Below are 17,062 nucleotides of genomic sequence, written 5' to 3'. Positions count from 1 at the left end.
ATTATGCTTACTTCATTTAAGGACGTAAAAGACTAGATTGAGGATCCAGGCACAGTGGCACATGCTTGTAATCCTAGCAGCTCAGGAGGCTGAGGCAGAAGGATCACAAGTTCAAAGCCAGCCTCAGCAACTTAGCAAGGCCCCAAGCAACTCAGCGAGATCCTGTCTCTAAACAAACTAGGGCTGGGGTGTGGCTCAGTGGTCAAGTGCCCCTGAGTTCCATCCCTGTTACAAAAAAAAAAAAAAAAAAAAAGTTTGAGGAAAATGTAAAATGGAAGATAGGTCAGCAGATGCAATCTAGAATGAGATATGAAGAGAAAAAAGGAAAGTGCATAAAAAGTGCATAAGAGACATAGAAAATACTGTGAATAGCCCTAACACATATGTGTTTGGCATTTTAGAGAATGGGGTAGAAGTAATATTTGAAAAGATAATGGGGGCTAGGGTTGTGGCTCAGTGGCAGAGCGCTTGCTTCACAAATGTGAGGCTCTGGGTTCAATCCTCAGCACCACATAAAAATAAATAAACAAAATAAAGATATTGTGTCCATGTATAACTAAAAAAAATTAAAAAGAAAAGATAATGTATAAAATTTTACCAAAATGACCAGACATTTAGCTACAGATTGAAGAAGTCCAGTAAACAGAATAAATACAAAGAAAACAACACCTAAACACATCATAGAAAAAGTACTTAAAATAAATACCACTTTGTTTTCTTTTCTTTTTTGGTGCTGGGAATCAAACTCAGGGCCTTGTGAATGCTAAGCATGTGTTCTGATCTTAACACTGAGCTATACCCCCAGTCCAGAGGAAATCTTAAAGCAGCCATCACCCCCCGCACCCCGCAAGAAAAGATTACCTTCAAAAGAGAACAGTGGAACTCACAATAGATGCTTTGTGGAAACAGTAGAAGCAGAAAAGAATAGGATAACATTTTCCAAGTACTGAAAGATAAAAACTGATAACCTAGAATTTTGTACCTAGTAGAAATACCCTTTAGGAATAAGATGCAGTAAGCATTTTTCAGACACGCCCCCTCCCTTTCCCTTAAGATTTTTACTAAGAGAATTATCAGGAGATATACACTAATGAAATTCTACAGATTATTATTCAAGCATAAGGAAAATACCAGATGGAAGTTTGAAGATTCAGGAAGGAATGAAGAGTAAAGTAGTAGATGATATGTGGGTATATCAGATTTAATTAAATGATAATAGTAAGATTTTGTTAAATTTAGAAGAATTAAAATACATGACAAAAATAGTAGAACAAATACAGTTAAAATGTATGAGGACTTCCCATCTGGAAAGGAGAGAAAAGTACCCATTAACATTATACTTAGATAAGTAAGAGATATATGTAATCTCTAGTAACCTGCAGAAAAGTTATTTCAATTATGTAACTTTCAAATTATAGAAAAAAATGGAATGATGGTGGCACATATCTGTAATCCTAACTACTCAGGAGGCTGTCGCAGGAGGATTACAAGTTCAAAGCCAGCCCCGTTTCAAAATAAAAAATACTAAGGATTGGGCATATAGCTCAATGGTAGAGTGCCTGTGGATTCATTAAATGTAAATGGATAAAGGATAGATTGTCAGGTTAGGATAAAAGATTTTATGATGATTTATAAGAGATAGAGCTAAACCATAAATATACTTTTTATACTTTAATGTATATGGAAGCAAAAGGACAGGAATAAATATGTAACATAAATACTAACCAAAGAAAAGCTGATATAGATAGATTGATATTCTGTAAAGTGGATCTTGAAAAAAAAAAATGATTGACAGTTTCAAGTTTATATACAGTGAACATGGCTTCATAATATGTAAAGCACAAGTTGATAGAACTATCCACAATAATAGTGCAAGAATCTAACAAATATCTCTCAATAACGAATAGAATAAGTAATTAAAATCAGCAAGATTATAGAAAATTAAAACAACACAAATCAATGAACTTGACCTGATGAACATTTAAAAAAACATCATGTCCAGTACATGTAGAATATACCTCCTTTTCAAACACACTTGAACATTTACAAAAGTTGGCCATATTCTGATCAACTTTTCAGATTTCAAAGGTTTAAAATCTAATGACTATGTTCTTTGATTATATGAAATTAAGTATAATCATCTGTAACAAAAAATAAGTAAAATATTCCCATATTTTAGGAGATTTTAAAATATACTTATCTGTGGGTCAAATAAGAAATCACAATGAAAATTTCAGTACAATATTTCAAACTAAATGAAAATTAAGAGCATTACCTGTTGAAACTTGTGGTGTACAGCTAAAGCTATGCTTAGAGGAAAATTTATAGCCTTAATATAGAAAATAAGAAAGGCAAAAAAATCTGCCCTCATCAAGAAATCATCAAAGGACAGATAGCACATTAAATCTAAAGACAGTAGACAGAATAAAATAAAACATTAAGAGTAGTATTACCAAAATATAAAACAAAATATAGCACAAAGGAACAGCAAAACCAAGTATGTTCTTTTGAAAACATTAATACAATTAATGAGTCCCTAGTAACGTTGAATGGGTAAAAAAGAAGACAAAGAATGGGAATGTAGCTCAGTGGTATAGCATTTGCCTAGTATGCAAAGGCCCTGGGCTCAGTCCTTAACAGTTTAAAACAGAAGAAGATGGGTGGGCCATGGTTGTGGCTCAATGGTAGAGCACTTGCCTAGCATGCATGAAGCATTGGGTTCAATCCCTGGCACCACATAAAAACAAATAAAATAAAGGGATTGTGTCCATTTACAACTAAAAATATATGTATATTAAAAAAAAACAGAAGAAGACAAAAATAACCAGTTCCAATACTCAGAACACATAACCACAGGTCAAAATCTCTCATTTAAAGTCTTCCTACAAAGAAAATACTAGGCACAGAGAGCATCACCAGCAAATTCCACCAAACATTTAAGGAATAACACCAGTCTTATACAGATTATTCCTGAGAATAAAGAAGAAATGCTGTCCAACTTATTTAATGAGGCTAGTATAATTATGATACTAAAACTTGACAAGGATGTTAATTTAGATGATGATTGTAAGCAAAACACTAGGAAACTAAAACCAGCAGTATATATAAAAAGGGTGATACCTCCCAGTCAAGTTGATTTATTCCAGACATACTTGGAGATTTGATATTCAAAATATTATCAGCATATAAGAAAATAACGGTATTTTTAAAAAATTTATAGTTGTAGATGGACAGCATGCCTTTATTTTATTTGTTTATTTTTATGTGGTGCTGAGGATCAAACCCAGTGCCTCACAAGTGCAAGGTAAGCAATCTGCCACTGAGCTACAGCCGCAGTCCTGAATATAATGGTATGTTTAATATTTAGTTTATATCCATTTTTGAAAAATTAAACCTTATCCCTATCATATTCCAAACACAAAAATAAATTCCAGGTGGATTTTCACATTCAAACATGAAAGGCAAAGGGGCTGGGGTTATAGGTCAGTGGTAGAGGGCTTGCCTAGAGTGAGTCCTTGGGTTCAATCTTCAGCACTACCAAAAAAGAAAAAAGGAAAAACAATAGCTTATAATATTGATAATGTAAAATATCTTCATATCCTTGGAGAAGAAAAAAATTTCTTAAAAGGACTAACCATATAGGAAACTATTAATAAATTGGGCAACATTAAAAGTAAGAAATATTTTATTCAAAAAAAGTATTTATTTTATTAAACAAATGTAAAGAAAGCTACAAAGTGGTAGAGGATTTTGCAAAACAGCTAACAAAAGGTCCATTTGTGAAAGATATAAAAAAGCCAGGCATAGTGTCACACACTTGGAATCCCAGCTACTTGAGAGGCAACTGTAGCAGGTATGGATGCATGTTTGCACAGTAAAACTATATAAAGATGGCAAGAAAACAATTCCAGTGAAAGTAAAAAGAATGATTTCCTTTGGGGAGGGGCCTGTGGGGAGCTTCTGGGACACAAGCATTGTTATGTTTATTAATCTGAGTAGTGTGGTTTTATAGGCATTTGCTTTTTAATAAATCATTAAGTTATATATTTGTTTTTTGTAATTTTCTGTATATTTCTTATACTGTATAATAAAAAGATTTAAAAAGTTACATACCCACAAAAATGAGGAGATTATTATAGAAATTTTTGGAAGCTGGAAGAACAAGCGCCTTAGTATTATTGACTCAGCTGCTTCAGGAAATCTAAAGCCCAAGTTAGCAATAGGGAATGCTGAGTCCCAGCATCAGTTGCTAGAATTGGGAACTGGGGGAGTGTGATGGGCTAACATAAGTAGATTGGATGAAAGAAGTTAAAGTCCTCATTGCCACTGAGCAGCTGCCACTTCTCCAAGTCTGGAGGCTAATCTCTTTTTTAAAGTGTAAGCCAAAGATTTCTGAACTGGGGATAAAAACAAGTGAAATAAATTACCAAATGCATGCTCAGTTCTCTAACTGAGGCCTACCCTGATCCCTCAAAATAAAGCTCAAAGTCAGCAGCCCACACCCTGAGTCATGAGCAAATAATAAGAACTATCAAACACCTAAATAGAGTCTCCAGGAGACAGAAGAAAATGCAAAAAGCATCTTGAGTCAACTTGAAATTTTGAAGATCTAAAACTTAAAAAAGGAAACTATCCTCTGAAAATAACAGAAGATATTGATTCCATTAAACAAAATCATGAAGTTCTCATTAGATTTGTAAACTGTTCTTTCCTGTATTTTTGTTATTTGTTTTGTTCCACAAATGTCATCTTTTTCTTTGTCTAATGTTATTTTCATGATGTATGAGAGGTAGAAAATATTTGGTAAAAATAAATGAGAACTCACCCAAAACCATTAAGATTTTAAGAAATGGAAGAAATGACTGAGACATGACTGTGTTTAATGTTCTATTCTGGCACTAAGATATCAAAAGTTACAGCCTGCTTCCCTCAGTGCAATTCACTTTGATTTTTTCCTCTTCCGTGAACACTCACATTTCTTTTCATATTTCTGTTTTCATTTCTTTGTTTCTTGGTGTCTCTTCTCTCAAAGATCACTATATTTAAAGCTATCAAAAAGGTACCCAACTAAAATATACTAAGAGCTTAATACTTGCTGTCTGTCCAAACATGATCTGTTAGTTAAATGTTTACAATTGGTAGTTGAACAATTTCACACAGCCCTCCATCCTCTCTTTGAGCAGTAATGTCTGGGTTTTCTCTAGACCTGCTGCTCCATCCAGTAGGACTGGAGGTAAGGAAGGAAAGGTTGAGCTTTCTTTTCTTTTTTTTTTTTTTTTAATGCCATTATCTGGTGCATCCCTGGACGTTGGCCTTTCATGAATGGACTATTTCCTAGATATTAGATGAGAAAAAGCCATGAAGTCTTGCATTAACTTTGTCTATGTTGCTTTCTAAAATACCCATCCTAGGGGCTGGGGATGTGGCTCAAGCGGTAGCGCGCTCGCCTAGCATGCTTGCAGCCCGGGTTCGATCCTCAGCAGCACCACTTACCAACAAAGATGTTGTGTCCGCCGAGAACTAAGAAAAAATAAATAAATGTTAAAAATTCTCTCTCTCTCTGTCCCCCTCTCTCTCACTCTCTCTTTAAAAAAAAAAAAAAAAAAGATTTAAAAATAAATAAATAAATAAATAAATAAATAAATAAAATACCCATCCTTGTAATTTGTACTACATACTTGTCAGTAGTGCTGTGAGGAAATAACTCACCTGTGTGAGCAAGGGAAACTTATAAAATGAGTGCAACCCTCACTAGGTTCAGGGGAGCTGGCTGGACCTTGTGTTCACATGCAGACGACAGTTTCTTGGATGATCACCTGCCTGCCCTTTGGCAGCCCAACCCTGCACCAACCCTAAGGTGACCCACAGAATTTTGAAAAGAGACCTTTGCTGTGGCACCTGTCTTTGAGGTTCATGAGCATGTGTCTCACTCTTCACTGTGTTTACATTTCAGAATCACAGGAGTTTCCACCCCCTGTAGATCTACTCTGTCTTTTGTGGCCCCTTCCTTCTCTACTTCACTTTTCCCTCCTCCAGGTTATTTTTGTTTGTTTCTTTGTTTCTTTGTTTAAACAAACTAAGGCCTTGATTTCTATAAAAGAAAAAGTTTCTCTTAAATAAGAATTTTTTAAAAGCCAACCTGTTGACACATTTTTTTAACCCACTTTTCCTTTGTATTCTCTAAGGAGGTACTTCAGTTCGAAAAGAGATCATCAGGAATAAGATCAGAGCCATTGGGAAGATGGCCCGAGTCTTTTCAATCCTTCGGTGAGGATCAATCTGGCACAACAGTGTGGGATAAAGTCATTTTGAAAGTAAATTAGGAGTTAATTTAGTTTTTTTATAATTGGGATTTGGTATTGGAACTGCAAGTCTTCATGTTGAGTTCAGGTGGAACTAGACTTAAGGCAAACATTCACTTGGTTCTAGCTTAGATGTGGTATAAATAGTGGTTTAGTGGGGAATTTTGGAGCCAGATTACCTGTGTTCAAAGCCTGGCTCTATCTCTTAATTGTGCAGTCTTGGATTTAATCTCTGTGCCTCAGTTTCCTGTACATAAAATGAAAATAATAATTGGACCAGGTTCACAGGTTGTTAAGTCGATTGAGTTAAATGATGTATGGAGCATAGTGCCTGGCTGTAAATGCCTTGATTAAAAAACAAGACCTGGCTGATTGTTTAAAATTGAAATATTTAAAGAAAATATCCCTTTCTTTGAGTTAGGGGCTGGGTCAGAAGTAGTGGAACCTGCTTTCCATCTCTGTGCCCGTGAGTGCTGTTGACTTTGCTGAATGATGGCTCCCTGGCATTAACCTGGACTTCGATGTTCCTTTGCAGGGAAGAGAGTGAGAGTGTGCTGACTCTCAAGGGCCTCACTCCCACAGGCACCCTCCCTCTGGGTGTCCTCTCAGGAGGAAAGCAGACCATTCAGACCGGTGAGTACTCAGTACACCTTACATGATGCCTCTCTTATGCAACGTGTGCCCCCCCCCTTACCTAGCAGTCAAGGTAAAATTAAAAGTAAGGCATTGTTCAGTAAATAATGATAGAGCAATTGGATATCCATTTGCAGGAAAATGAATCTAGACTCCTACTTCCCTCTGTGACAACACTAATTCCCAGTGGATTTTAACTTATGTAAAAGATAAAACTCCTAGAAGGAAGTATGGAGAATAGGCATCAGGGTAGGCAGATTCTGTAAGCAGGACACAAGTACTAATCTTAAAAGAAAAATATAAATTGAATTTCATTAAAATCAATTTATCACCAGGTGCAGTGGTGCATTCCTGTAATTACATCAACTGGGGAGGTGAGGCAGGGGGATCACAAGTTCAAAGCCAGCCTCAGCAACTTAGTGAGGCCCTAAGCAACTGTGAGACTATTCCTGTCTCTAAAACATAAGAAAGGGCTAGGGATGTGGCTTAGTGGTAAAGCCCTTGGGTTGAATCCCTAGTACAAAAAAATAATAATAATTTCTCTTAGCCAGGCACAGAAGCACATGCCTATAGTCTCAGCTACTCAGAAGACTGAGGCAGAAAGTTCACTTGAGCCCATGAGTTCAAGACCAATCTGGGCAACATAGCAAGACTGTTTTAAATTTTTTTTTAATTTCTTAATGAAAATGCATAATTAAGAGAAGAAAGCCAGGTGTGGTGATGCACGCCTATAATCCCAACAGCTCAGGAGGCTGGGGCAGGGAGGATCACGAGTTCAAAACCAGACTCAGCAACTTAACAAGGCCCTAAGTAACTCAGTGTGACCTTATCTCTAAATGAAATACAAAAAGGGCTGGGGATATGGCTCAATGGTTAAGCTTTCCTGGATTCAATCCTCAGTACCAAAAAAAAGAGAAAAGACAAGGCACAAACTGAGAGATTTTTGCAATGCATATGTCTTACAAAGGACTTGTGTTCTAGGTACACAAAGAACCACAAATAATAAGAAAACTAAAATATGGTCAAATGATTTTTTTTAAAAAAATAGTTGTAGGTGGACGAAATACCTTCATTTTATTTATTTATTTTTGTGTGATGCTGAGGATCGAACCCAGTGCCTCACATATGCTAGGCAAGTGCTCTACCACTAAACTATAATCCCAGCCCCTGGTCAAATGGTTTCAATAGGCATTTCACAAAAGAGGATATCAGAATGGCCAATAAACTTAGAAAGGATGCTGAATATAGTTGTTCTGGGAACTGGATATTAAGACCACAGTGAGATACCACTACATACACACTAGAATGGCTAAAATTTTTAAATATGACAATACCAAGTATTTGTGGAGAATTAGAACTAGATATCCTGGTGGGTTTGGAAATTGGTTCAGCCACTTTGGCAAACTGTTAGGTAGTAAAGCTAAACATGTCTACCCCATAACCTAGCAGTTCCATGCCTGGTATATATCCCTGAGAAATTAGCACATTATTTCACCAAAAAATGCATGAAAGGATGCCACTGTAGCTTTATTAAAAGCTTGGGGCTGGGGTTGTGGCTCTGTGAGAGAGCACTTGCTTAGCATGTGTGAGACACTGGATTATATTCTCAGCATCATATATAAATAAATGAACAAAATAAAGGTTCATCAACATGTTAAAAATAAAATAGCCCCAAGCTAGAAACAACCCAAATGTCCACTGGTGGTAGAATTGGTAAATAAATGGCATTGTACTTATTCGGATCACATTGTAAATTTAAGAAGCCAGACACAAAAGAGCACAGACTGTCTGATGCATATGATGTTTACTACTCATTCATAAGAGAAGTCAGAGTAGTGCTTGCTCTGATGAGGGAATATTGACCCAGAGGAACCCTGGGACTTCTGGAATGTTGAGCATGATCTGTATCACTTGTCTGTGGAGTTACACATGTGTAAGCATAAATAAAAAAAGAGTTGAGCTGGATGCACACCTGTAGTCCCAGTTACTTGGGAGGCAGAGGCAGGAGGATTGCAAATTCTAGGCCAACCTTGACAGTTTGGCAGGACCCTGTCTCAAAATAAAAAACTAAAAAGGATTGGGGATGTGACTGACTGCTGGAGAGCCCCTGGATTCAATCGCTAGTACCAAAATAAAAAATTTTAAAAAGGAATTGAGCTATACACTTCTGATTTGGGTCCATATGATATATTTCATGAGTAGTTTATACCTTAATGAGGACAGTTGTGAGAGGTTAGAGTTTCTCAGTCACAGAAGGTATTTACCTCTTTGCCTGCAGCCTCTAGTACCATGGTTACCTCTTCAATTAGAATATCACTTCTAAAACCTATATGGGAGCTAACTTCTAAGCAGAAGGCTTGGTGTATTCCTAGAATGAAAAAAATTGATGCTTTCAGGATGAACATAGATTTGGTCAAACAGGGAAGGGACAACATCACATCCTGGAATTTTAATTCTAGGCTTGAAAATTTTCAGAAGCATTACATCTTTTTTTTTTTTTTTCTCCCTTTGTTTTGTGGAGCTCTTTCTGAAATTTCTTTGGCTTTGTTTTTCCTCTTGTCTCCTGCCACATACAGGAGTCCTTTTCCTCCTGTGGAAATTTTACTGCTGTGGACTTGAAGGAATAACCTCCCTCATTTTTTCTTTTTTATGGGATAGGATTCCTCTTTTTCTTTCTCTTTTAAATTGAATGCTAAAATATTAGAATTTAGCTCTTTAAAAGGAAGACTGAACATTTTTTCCTTGTCTTTTATTTTTTAAGAGACAGGGTCTCTATATGTTGCCTGGGGCAACTGGAACTCCTGGGCTCAAGAGATCCTCTTGTCTCAGCCTCCTGATTAACTGGGACTACACTCTTATGCCACCATGCCCAGCTTAATTTATTTTCTTATTTCCCTTAGTTTCACAGAAAGAAACAGTAAACTATTTTAGATTGCAGGTTTTTTCCCCTCGAATAAATGTGCAGATTTTTAGTAATTTATTTATTTATTCTAATTTGTTAAAGATGGCAACAGAATGCATTTCAATTCATAGTACACATATAGAGCCCATTTTCATGTCTCTGGTTATACATAATACTATTCGTGTCTTCATACATGTACTTGGGGTAATGGATGTTCATCTCATTTCACCATTTTACCAATCCCCCCCCCCACCGCCGCCTCCTCTCTTCCCCTCCCTCTCCTTTGCTACTGTATCTAAAGTTCCTCCATTCCCTCATACTCCGCCCCCATCCCTATTATGGATCATCATCCTTTTATCAGAGAAAACATTTGGCATTTGATTTTTTGAGATTGGCTTAATTTATTTAGCATAATATTCTCCAACTCCATTCATTTACTTGCAAATGCCATGATTTTATTCTTTTAATTTAATATATATATATATATATATATATATATATATATATATATATATATATATATGTTATATCTATCTATTTATCTATCTCCATTTCTTTATCCATTCATCTACTGAAGGGCATCTAGGTTGGTTCCACAATTTAGCTGTTGTGAATTGTGCTGCTATAAACATTGATGTGGCTGTGTCCCTTTAGTAGTATTTTTAAGTCCTTTGGGTATAAACGGAGGAGTGGGATAGCTGGGTCAAACCATGGTTCCATACCCAGTTTTCCAAGATATCTCCATACTGTTTTTCATATTGGTTGTACCAATTTATAGTTCCACCAGCAATGTATGAATGTGCCCTTCTCCCCACATCCTCGCCAACATTTATTGTTGTTTGTACTCTTAATAGCTGCCATTCTGACTAGAGTGAGATGAAATCTTAGAGTAGTTTTGATTCGCATTTCTCTAATTGCTAGAGATGTTGAACATTTTTTTCATATATTTGTTGATTGATTATATATCATTCTGAGAAGTGTCTGTACATTTCCTTGGCCCACTTTTTGACTGGGTTATTTGTTTTTTTTTGGTGTTAAGATTTTTGAGTTCTTTATATACCCTAGGGATTAGTGCTGTATCTGGTATGCAGATTTTTTTAAGCAAAATGCTTTTCCACTATTGATTTGTATGGGAATTAGTCATATAAGATATTCTGGGTCAGGTGTGGTGGTGCATACCTGTAATCTCAGTTATTCAGGAAGCTGAGGCAGGAGGATCGGGAGTTCAAAGCCAGCCTCAGCAAAAGTGAGGCACTGAGCAACCCAGTGAGACCCTGTCTCTAAATAAAATAGAAAATAGGACTGGGGATGTGGCTCAGTAGTCGAGTAATAAGGATATTTTAGAGTAATAGGAAGTAAAAAGTAAGATGGGTAATGAAAAAAGCAATGTCCTATAGCTTTCTTACTTGAAAAGTTTTGAAAATTTGTTAATCTACAAAGTTGTTTTAATATAAGCCAATTTTTTGTAGATTTTGAAAGAACAAGCAACAAAAAAATTAAGAACAAGCAACAAAATAATTTTATAGATATGTTATTTGGGAATTTATAATTCTTGGTCACCTTTTGTGCTCAGGTCCCACCTATCAGTTTTCTTCATTTCTCATTTGAATGGGTGTTTTTTGTTGTTGTTGTTGTTGTTGTTTTGTTTTGTTTTTATACCAGGGATTGAACTAAGGGGCACTCAACCACTGAGCCATATCCCCAGTCCTATTTTATATTTTACTTAGAGACAGGGTCTCACTGAGTTGCTGAGTACCTCACTTAGTGCTGAGGCTGGTTTTGAACTTGTAGTCCTCCTGCCTCAGCCTTCTGAGCCACTGGGATTACAGGCATGCACCACCTCCTGGCTGAATGAGTGTTTTAATCAATTTAGAATTATTTCTTGATCCTTCTGAAATCTATAGAAATCTCCATAAGTATTTGACTAAAGTTACTGCCAACTTTTAGACTTTCTTCTCTCTTATTGATTGACAGGAACTGAGTTTATCATTTTCATATCAGAGGCAGTTCCACAGGTTCATTGGCAAATTGCAGCATTGGCTAGAAAAGACCTTTTACTCTTCATGCAACTTTACTTGAAGAATTTTTAACCAACAATATCCCATGGCCTTAAAACATATGTTCATTTATACTCCATCTTGTTCCAAGAGGGATTGGAGTGAGCTACAGTATGCCTGTCATACAGTGAAGTGACATTAAAGCACAAAAGAAATCAAAAGTAAAGCCACCAGTCAGCCACAGATTTGACACAAAGCTTCCTAGTAGCCAAAATAAAGAGGAAAGCCAAAACTGAACAAAATTCACAAAAACTGTAAGACAAAAAAATCAGATCAGTTAAAAATTGGACTGCAGGGCTGGGGTTGTGTTTCAGTGGTACAGCACTAAAAACCTTTACACTACAAATGGTACTGTCAAGAAAGTGAAAAGACAGGGGCTGGGGATGTGGCTCAAGCGGTAGCGCGCTCGCCTGGTATGCGTGCGACCCGGGTTCGATCCTCAGCACCACATACCAACAAAGATGTTGTGTCCGCCAAGAACTGAAAAATAAATATTAAAAAAATTCTCTCTCTCTCTCTCTCCTCTCTCACTCTCTCTTAAAAAAAAAAAAAAAGAAAGTGAAAAGACAACTCACAGAATGTGTGAAAGTGTTTACTAAAGTATCTCATAAGGGACTGATATCTAGAAATGATAAAAACCTTTTACAATTGAATGATGAAAAAAGGCATCACAACTTAAAAAATGGATAAAGAATTTGAATTGACGTTTTTCCAAAGAAAATGTACAAATGGCACATGAAAAGATTTTTGACATCAGTAGACATTCAGGAAATGCAAATCAAAACCACAACGAAATACCACTTCACAGTCACTCCGATGGGTACAGTTAAAAAAAAAAAAAAAAGTGTTGATGAGGGCTGGGAGGAGCTCAGTGGTAGAATGTTTGCTTAGCATGTACAAAGCCCTGGGTTCCATTCCCAGCACTGAAAAGAAACAAACAAACAAAAAAAAAAAGGTGAGATTCTGGAGAAATTGAGTCCCTGGTACACTGCTAGTAGGACACAAAATGCTGCAGCTTATTTGGAGAAAACACTCTGGAAGTTCCTCAAATAAACAGAGTTACTATATGATCCAGAAATTCCAGTCCTAGTTATTTTGTTCTATCCCCCAAGAAATGAAATACATCCTCACAAAAACTTACTTGCAAATGTTCATAAGTGGCATTCTTCATAATAGTCCAAATGTGGATACAACCCAAATGTCCGTCAACTGCATGAGCATTGTTGTGTGTGTGTGTGTGTGTGTGTGTGTGTATGCTATTTAGCATAAAAAAGAATGAAATACAGATACATGTTTCCACATTCATGAACCTTGAAAACACTGCCAGGTGAAAGAAGTCAGTCACCTGAGTCAGCATATAATATGATTTCACTACATGAAACATGCAGAAAGGCAAATAGATACAGAAAATAGATGAGTGGTTGATGAGGGTTAAGGGAAAGAGAGGTAAGGGAGGAAAATGGGAAGTGACTGAAGATGAGTAGGATTTTTGGGGAGAGGGGTGATGAAAATGTTTGAAAGAAATTACAACCCTAGATATCTTAAAATTATTGGCTTACACACTTTAAACAAGTGAATTTTATGGTATATGAATTTTATTTCAGTAAATATGTTAAAGAGAAAAGAGGGTAGTGAGGTGATTCAGTTGGTAGAACTCCTGCCTAGCATGCACAAAGCCCTGGGTTCAATCCCCAGTACCACCAAAAACAAAAAGAACAACAAGATGTTAAAGACAAAAAACTATTGAGTTAGTTTTATATAACTGTTTCTTATACTGTCCCTTAAGATGAGGTGTTGTCTTAATGTCCATATGAAAAGCAATTCTAGGAGAGCGCACAGAGATGTGATACTAGTACACTCTAGTACCATGGAGATTTTTAAACTCTTTTTTAAAGATAGATAGATAAAGAGAGAGAGAGAGAGAGAGAGAAAGAATTTTTTTAATATTTATTTTTCAGTTTTTGGTGGACACAATATCTTTATTTTATTTTATGTGGTGCTGAGGATGGAACCCAGCGCCCTGCGCATGCCAGGCAAGCTCGCTACCGCTTGAGCCACATCCCCAGCCCCAGAGATTTTAAACTCTTAAGTAGACCATACAGTTTTAGGAAAAGCTTATTCTCCCACTCCAAACAGTCATAATCCTGGTGTTCTATTAGAAAGCACTGTCATTTTCTTGTGCAGTTTATTTGTTCTATGGCGATTAGAGAGGGGTGGCATTGTTTGGTGGACAAACAAAGGCATTTGTAAGTTGATTCCATGCACCATTTTTCACTTTGCTGTAGGAAGTCAGCTCTGCAGTTCTGTTTCTCCTCTTGTGGTGACTGTAGAGCCTTAAGAACAGCAAATTTGCTGCTTGTTTTTTTCCCCTGCCCTTGATAAGAAAATTGCTATTGAAGGGAATGATGGGGCTGTCATAGTAAGATCTTGCCACAACCTGTCACCTTGTCATATATTAGATTTTTTTATTGTCTGAAAGAGAAGGCACTGCTTTTTAGATTGCTTCCATTTCAATCACTGAGGGAGGGCCAAGGTAATTTGTCTTCTCTCTTGCACACTGAATAGAAGCCTCTGCCACATCTCTAATCCCAGATTAGATTCTCTAATCCTGAATTTGTATGGGAATTGAATAGTTCTAGGCCTTTGCCAGTTTAGTAGACCATTCTCAGACAAGAAATAACCCCTCACTTCTAACTCATTTTTCTCTCCTTCCAAATGCCAGTCTGTTCTTCAAAGGCCACTCTTTTTTTAACTAAGTAATTAAAAAGGACATTTGGCCCCCACATAAGTCCTTTGAGAGCAAAAAAAGAAAAGTAGTATTAAATAAGTGTTTTCAATGGGACCCAGCAGCTCGTTTAATATCATCTGAGATATAATAAACTAAAACACAGTTGTGATGTTAATTTGTTTGATTCAACAAATAATTTTCATATATGATATGCAGACATAAACCAGCACTGGCTATTTCAGATGAAGAGAACAACGTTCTGATGCCACCAGGAATGTTTACAATCTATAAAATCTCTGGAGACCTCGTATTTCAACCCAGTCTAGTTCCTCTCAGTAAGCCGTGGCTTCTCTGACTAGTGGACCTAATCAGGACGGGGTAGGCTGGCAGCCCACCCCTGGGGTGTGTGCTGGCAACAACGCTGTTGGTTTACTCATTCTTTTTCTGTCTTCGTTTTTGCATGCCACTGCTCCTGCCCTCTTACAGCCACAGTAGAAGCGGTAGAGGCCCGGGAAGGTATGGCCGTACTACTCTTGATAGATGTGCTCATGTGTCCGTCTACAACTTTTTAAAAATTTTTTCAACATTATAAAACTTTTATTTATTGTATCATTGGAACTGTAACAATGAGGAAAGGAATAGATAACCCTACCATGTTCGTGTGCCCTGTATTTTTATTCATTTCAATGACGTTCACCTCGGCTAAAGTCCTTGCTGGACTGTGTCAGTGTCATTGCAATGACCTATGCTTAAGCAACTGGTGGTGAGAGGTGAAGAGGTTAATCATATATCCCCTCCACATATAAGAGCCATCCATTTGATTAAGAGACTCAGACAGGCCAGCCTCTTTATCTAATGACACTAAAAGTTATTAAGAACAGAGGCAAAAGTAGGGTAGAATTTAGTTTGATTCATTTCTGAGGTTGCCCTAAGGCACTCAAGCTAAATTATCATTCTTTTGGTGGAGACATATATTAAGTGGATGGAACCTGTTGGAGCTGCTAAACCTGTTATAAATTTGTTTTATTAGATAAAGTGGTTCAAAATGGAAATTCCTTTACTTAATGATAACAAAAGTTGAATCGGAAGGAAAATACCTAGAAGCTGTGTTGATGGTTCTTATATTCAGTTCCCAGTGGTGCAAGATAAAAAGCTATTGTAAACAAAAAGATAGCTCTCTGTTGCTTTTTTGTTTTGTGGTCAATGTGGTATTTGTGCTTGAAGCAATTTCTCTGTTTAATTTGTTTTGTTACCCTAGGGTTGCCATTTTTCTGGCATTGAGCATGTTTCTGGCCCATTAAAAAACTCTTTCTCCAATGTGTTGGGGCTAAGAACTTGTTACTTGTATTCCAGGTCTCCTTCTGCCATGATTATTTGCATTGAGATTTTATGAATATTCATATTGAGATTTTTATGAACATTTCCATTTCTGTTGCCCTTCCTCATGGAAGCAGTAGTTTTAGACAAGACTGGTTCAATCAAATGTTGCCTTTCCCTTCACCAGTTATGTGCTCCCTGGCCACCTTTCAATGTGTTCCTAGGATGTTCTGTGTGCTAAAAATTGTTAAGCTGTTGTTTGCTGCCTAACTGAGCACTCTCCACCCTCTTTCCTGTTTTTCTATAGCCATCAGTGGGTTTTCACTTCAGCACAAAATTCGAAGTTTTGAAGAAGCCCGAGGTCTGGACCGAATTAATGAGCGAATGCCACCCCGAAAAGATGGCACAAAACACGATGGGCCAGTGAACTCAGTATCCCCTGCACGCCCAAACCCCGCACACCAGAGCGACCAAGGGAAGAAACCCCTGTGATGTCAGAGTCCTGCTGCTGCACAGGTGGACCCCAAACTCACGAACAAATCTTATTTATTTATTATTGGAAAATGAAACAAAAACAACTCAAAACAACTTAAACCTGGAGGTGCATTCATAATTCATTCTGCATTTATTCTGTAAGAAAGGTGACAGTTTTATAATTTTTTTTAATTTATGTTAAATATATAAAAAGTACATCTGTTTTGTTTTCCCCTTTTTCCTCCTCAATTTTTAGGAACTAATTTGTTGTCAATACATATGTGAAGTCTTGTGCTATAAAGGGACCTTCCCCTAATAAAAGGGCCTTGGAGACCTCAACCCTGGGTTTCTGACTTGAACTAGACAGCCTTTTCTCTTGTTTTTGGAGGGTCATATCTTTCATTTAAGATTAATAGTTTTTCAAACTTAAGATTCTTATCCTACTATGTAGTGCCATTGGAGAAAGGCCTCTTAGATTTTAGTAGCTAAAACTGCTTCTTTTCTGATAGAAAACATGATTATTCTAGAACTTCTAAGCAAATAACTCTGATTTAGTCAGCTTTTTCAAGGCTGTGACTAAAGACTGGACCAGAACAATTGTACAGAAGAAAAAGTTTATTTGGGGGCTCACGGTTTCAGAGGTCTCAGT

The 17,062-nt window shown here is 36.8% G+C and overlaps 1 protein-coding gene across 6 annotated transcripts in view; it reads left to right on the top strand.

The window, feature by feature from the left end:
- The window catches only part of Ppp3cc (protein phosphatase 3 catalytic subunit gamma), a 72,747-nt gene extending 55,975 nt beyond the window's left edge, over positions 1 to 16,772 (top strand). For 2 of the 6 annotated variants that reach the window (XM_078030897.1, XM_078030902.1), the window contains exons 11-15: positions 3,276 to 3,350; positions 6,186 to 6,267; positions 6,838 to 6,935; positions 15,109 to 15,138; positions 16,247 to 16,772. In XM_078030897.1, the coding sequence (XP_077887023.1) occupies positions 3,276 to 3,350; positions 6,186 to 6,267; positions 6,838 to 6,935; positions 15,109 to 15,138; positions 16,247 to 16,431 (470 nt within the window). In that variant the 3' untranslated portion in view covers positions 16,432 to 16,772. Of the gene's footprint in view, positions 1 to 3,275; positions 3,351 to 6,185; positions 6,268 to 6,837; positions 6,936 to 14,838; positions 15,087 to 15,108; positions 15,139 to 16,246 lie in introns of those variants that run through there. The other 4 variants (XM_078030898.1, XM_078030899.1, XM_078030901.1 and 1 more) reach the window with 4 other exon arrangements.
- The last annotated feature ends 290 nt before the right edge of the window (positions 16,773 to 17,062 follow it).

This window comes from Ictidomys tridecemlineatus, chromosome 14 (genome assembly GCF_052094955.1).
Source record: "Ictidomys tridecemlineatus isolate mIctTri1 chromosome 14, mIctTri1.hap1, whole genome shotgun sequence".
Lineage (NCBI taxonomy): Eukaryota > Metazoa > Chordata > Mammalia > Rodentia > Sciuridae > Ictidomys > Ictidomys tridecemlineatus.
Note: the sequence above shows the minus strand (reverse complement) of the source record. Positions and strands in the feature narration are given on the sequence as shown.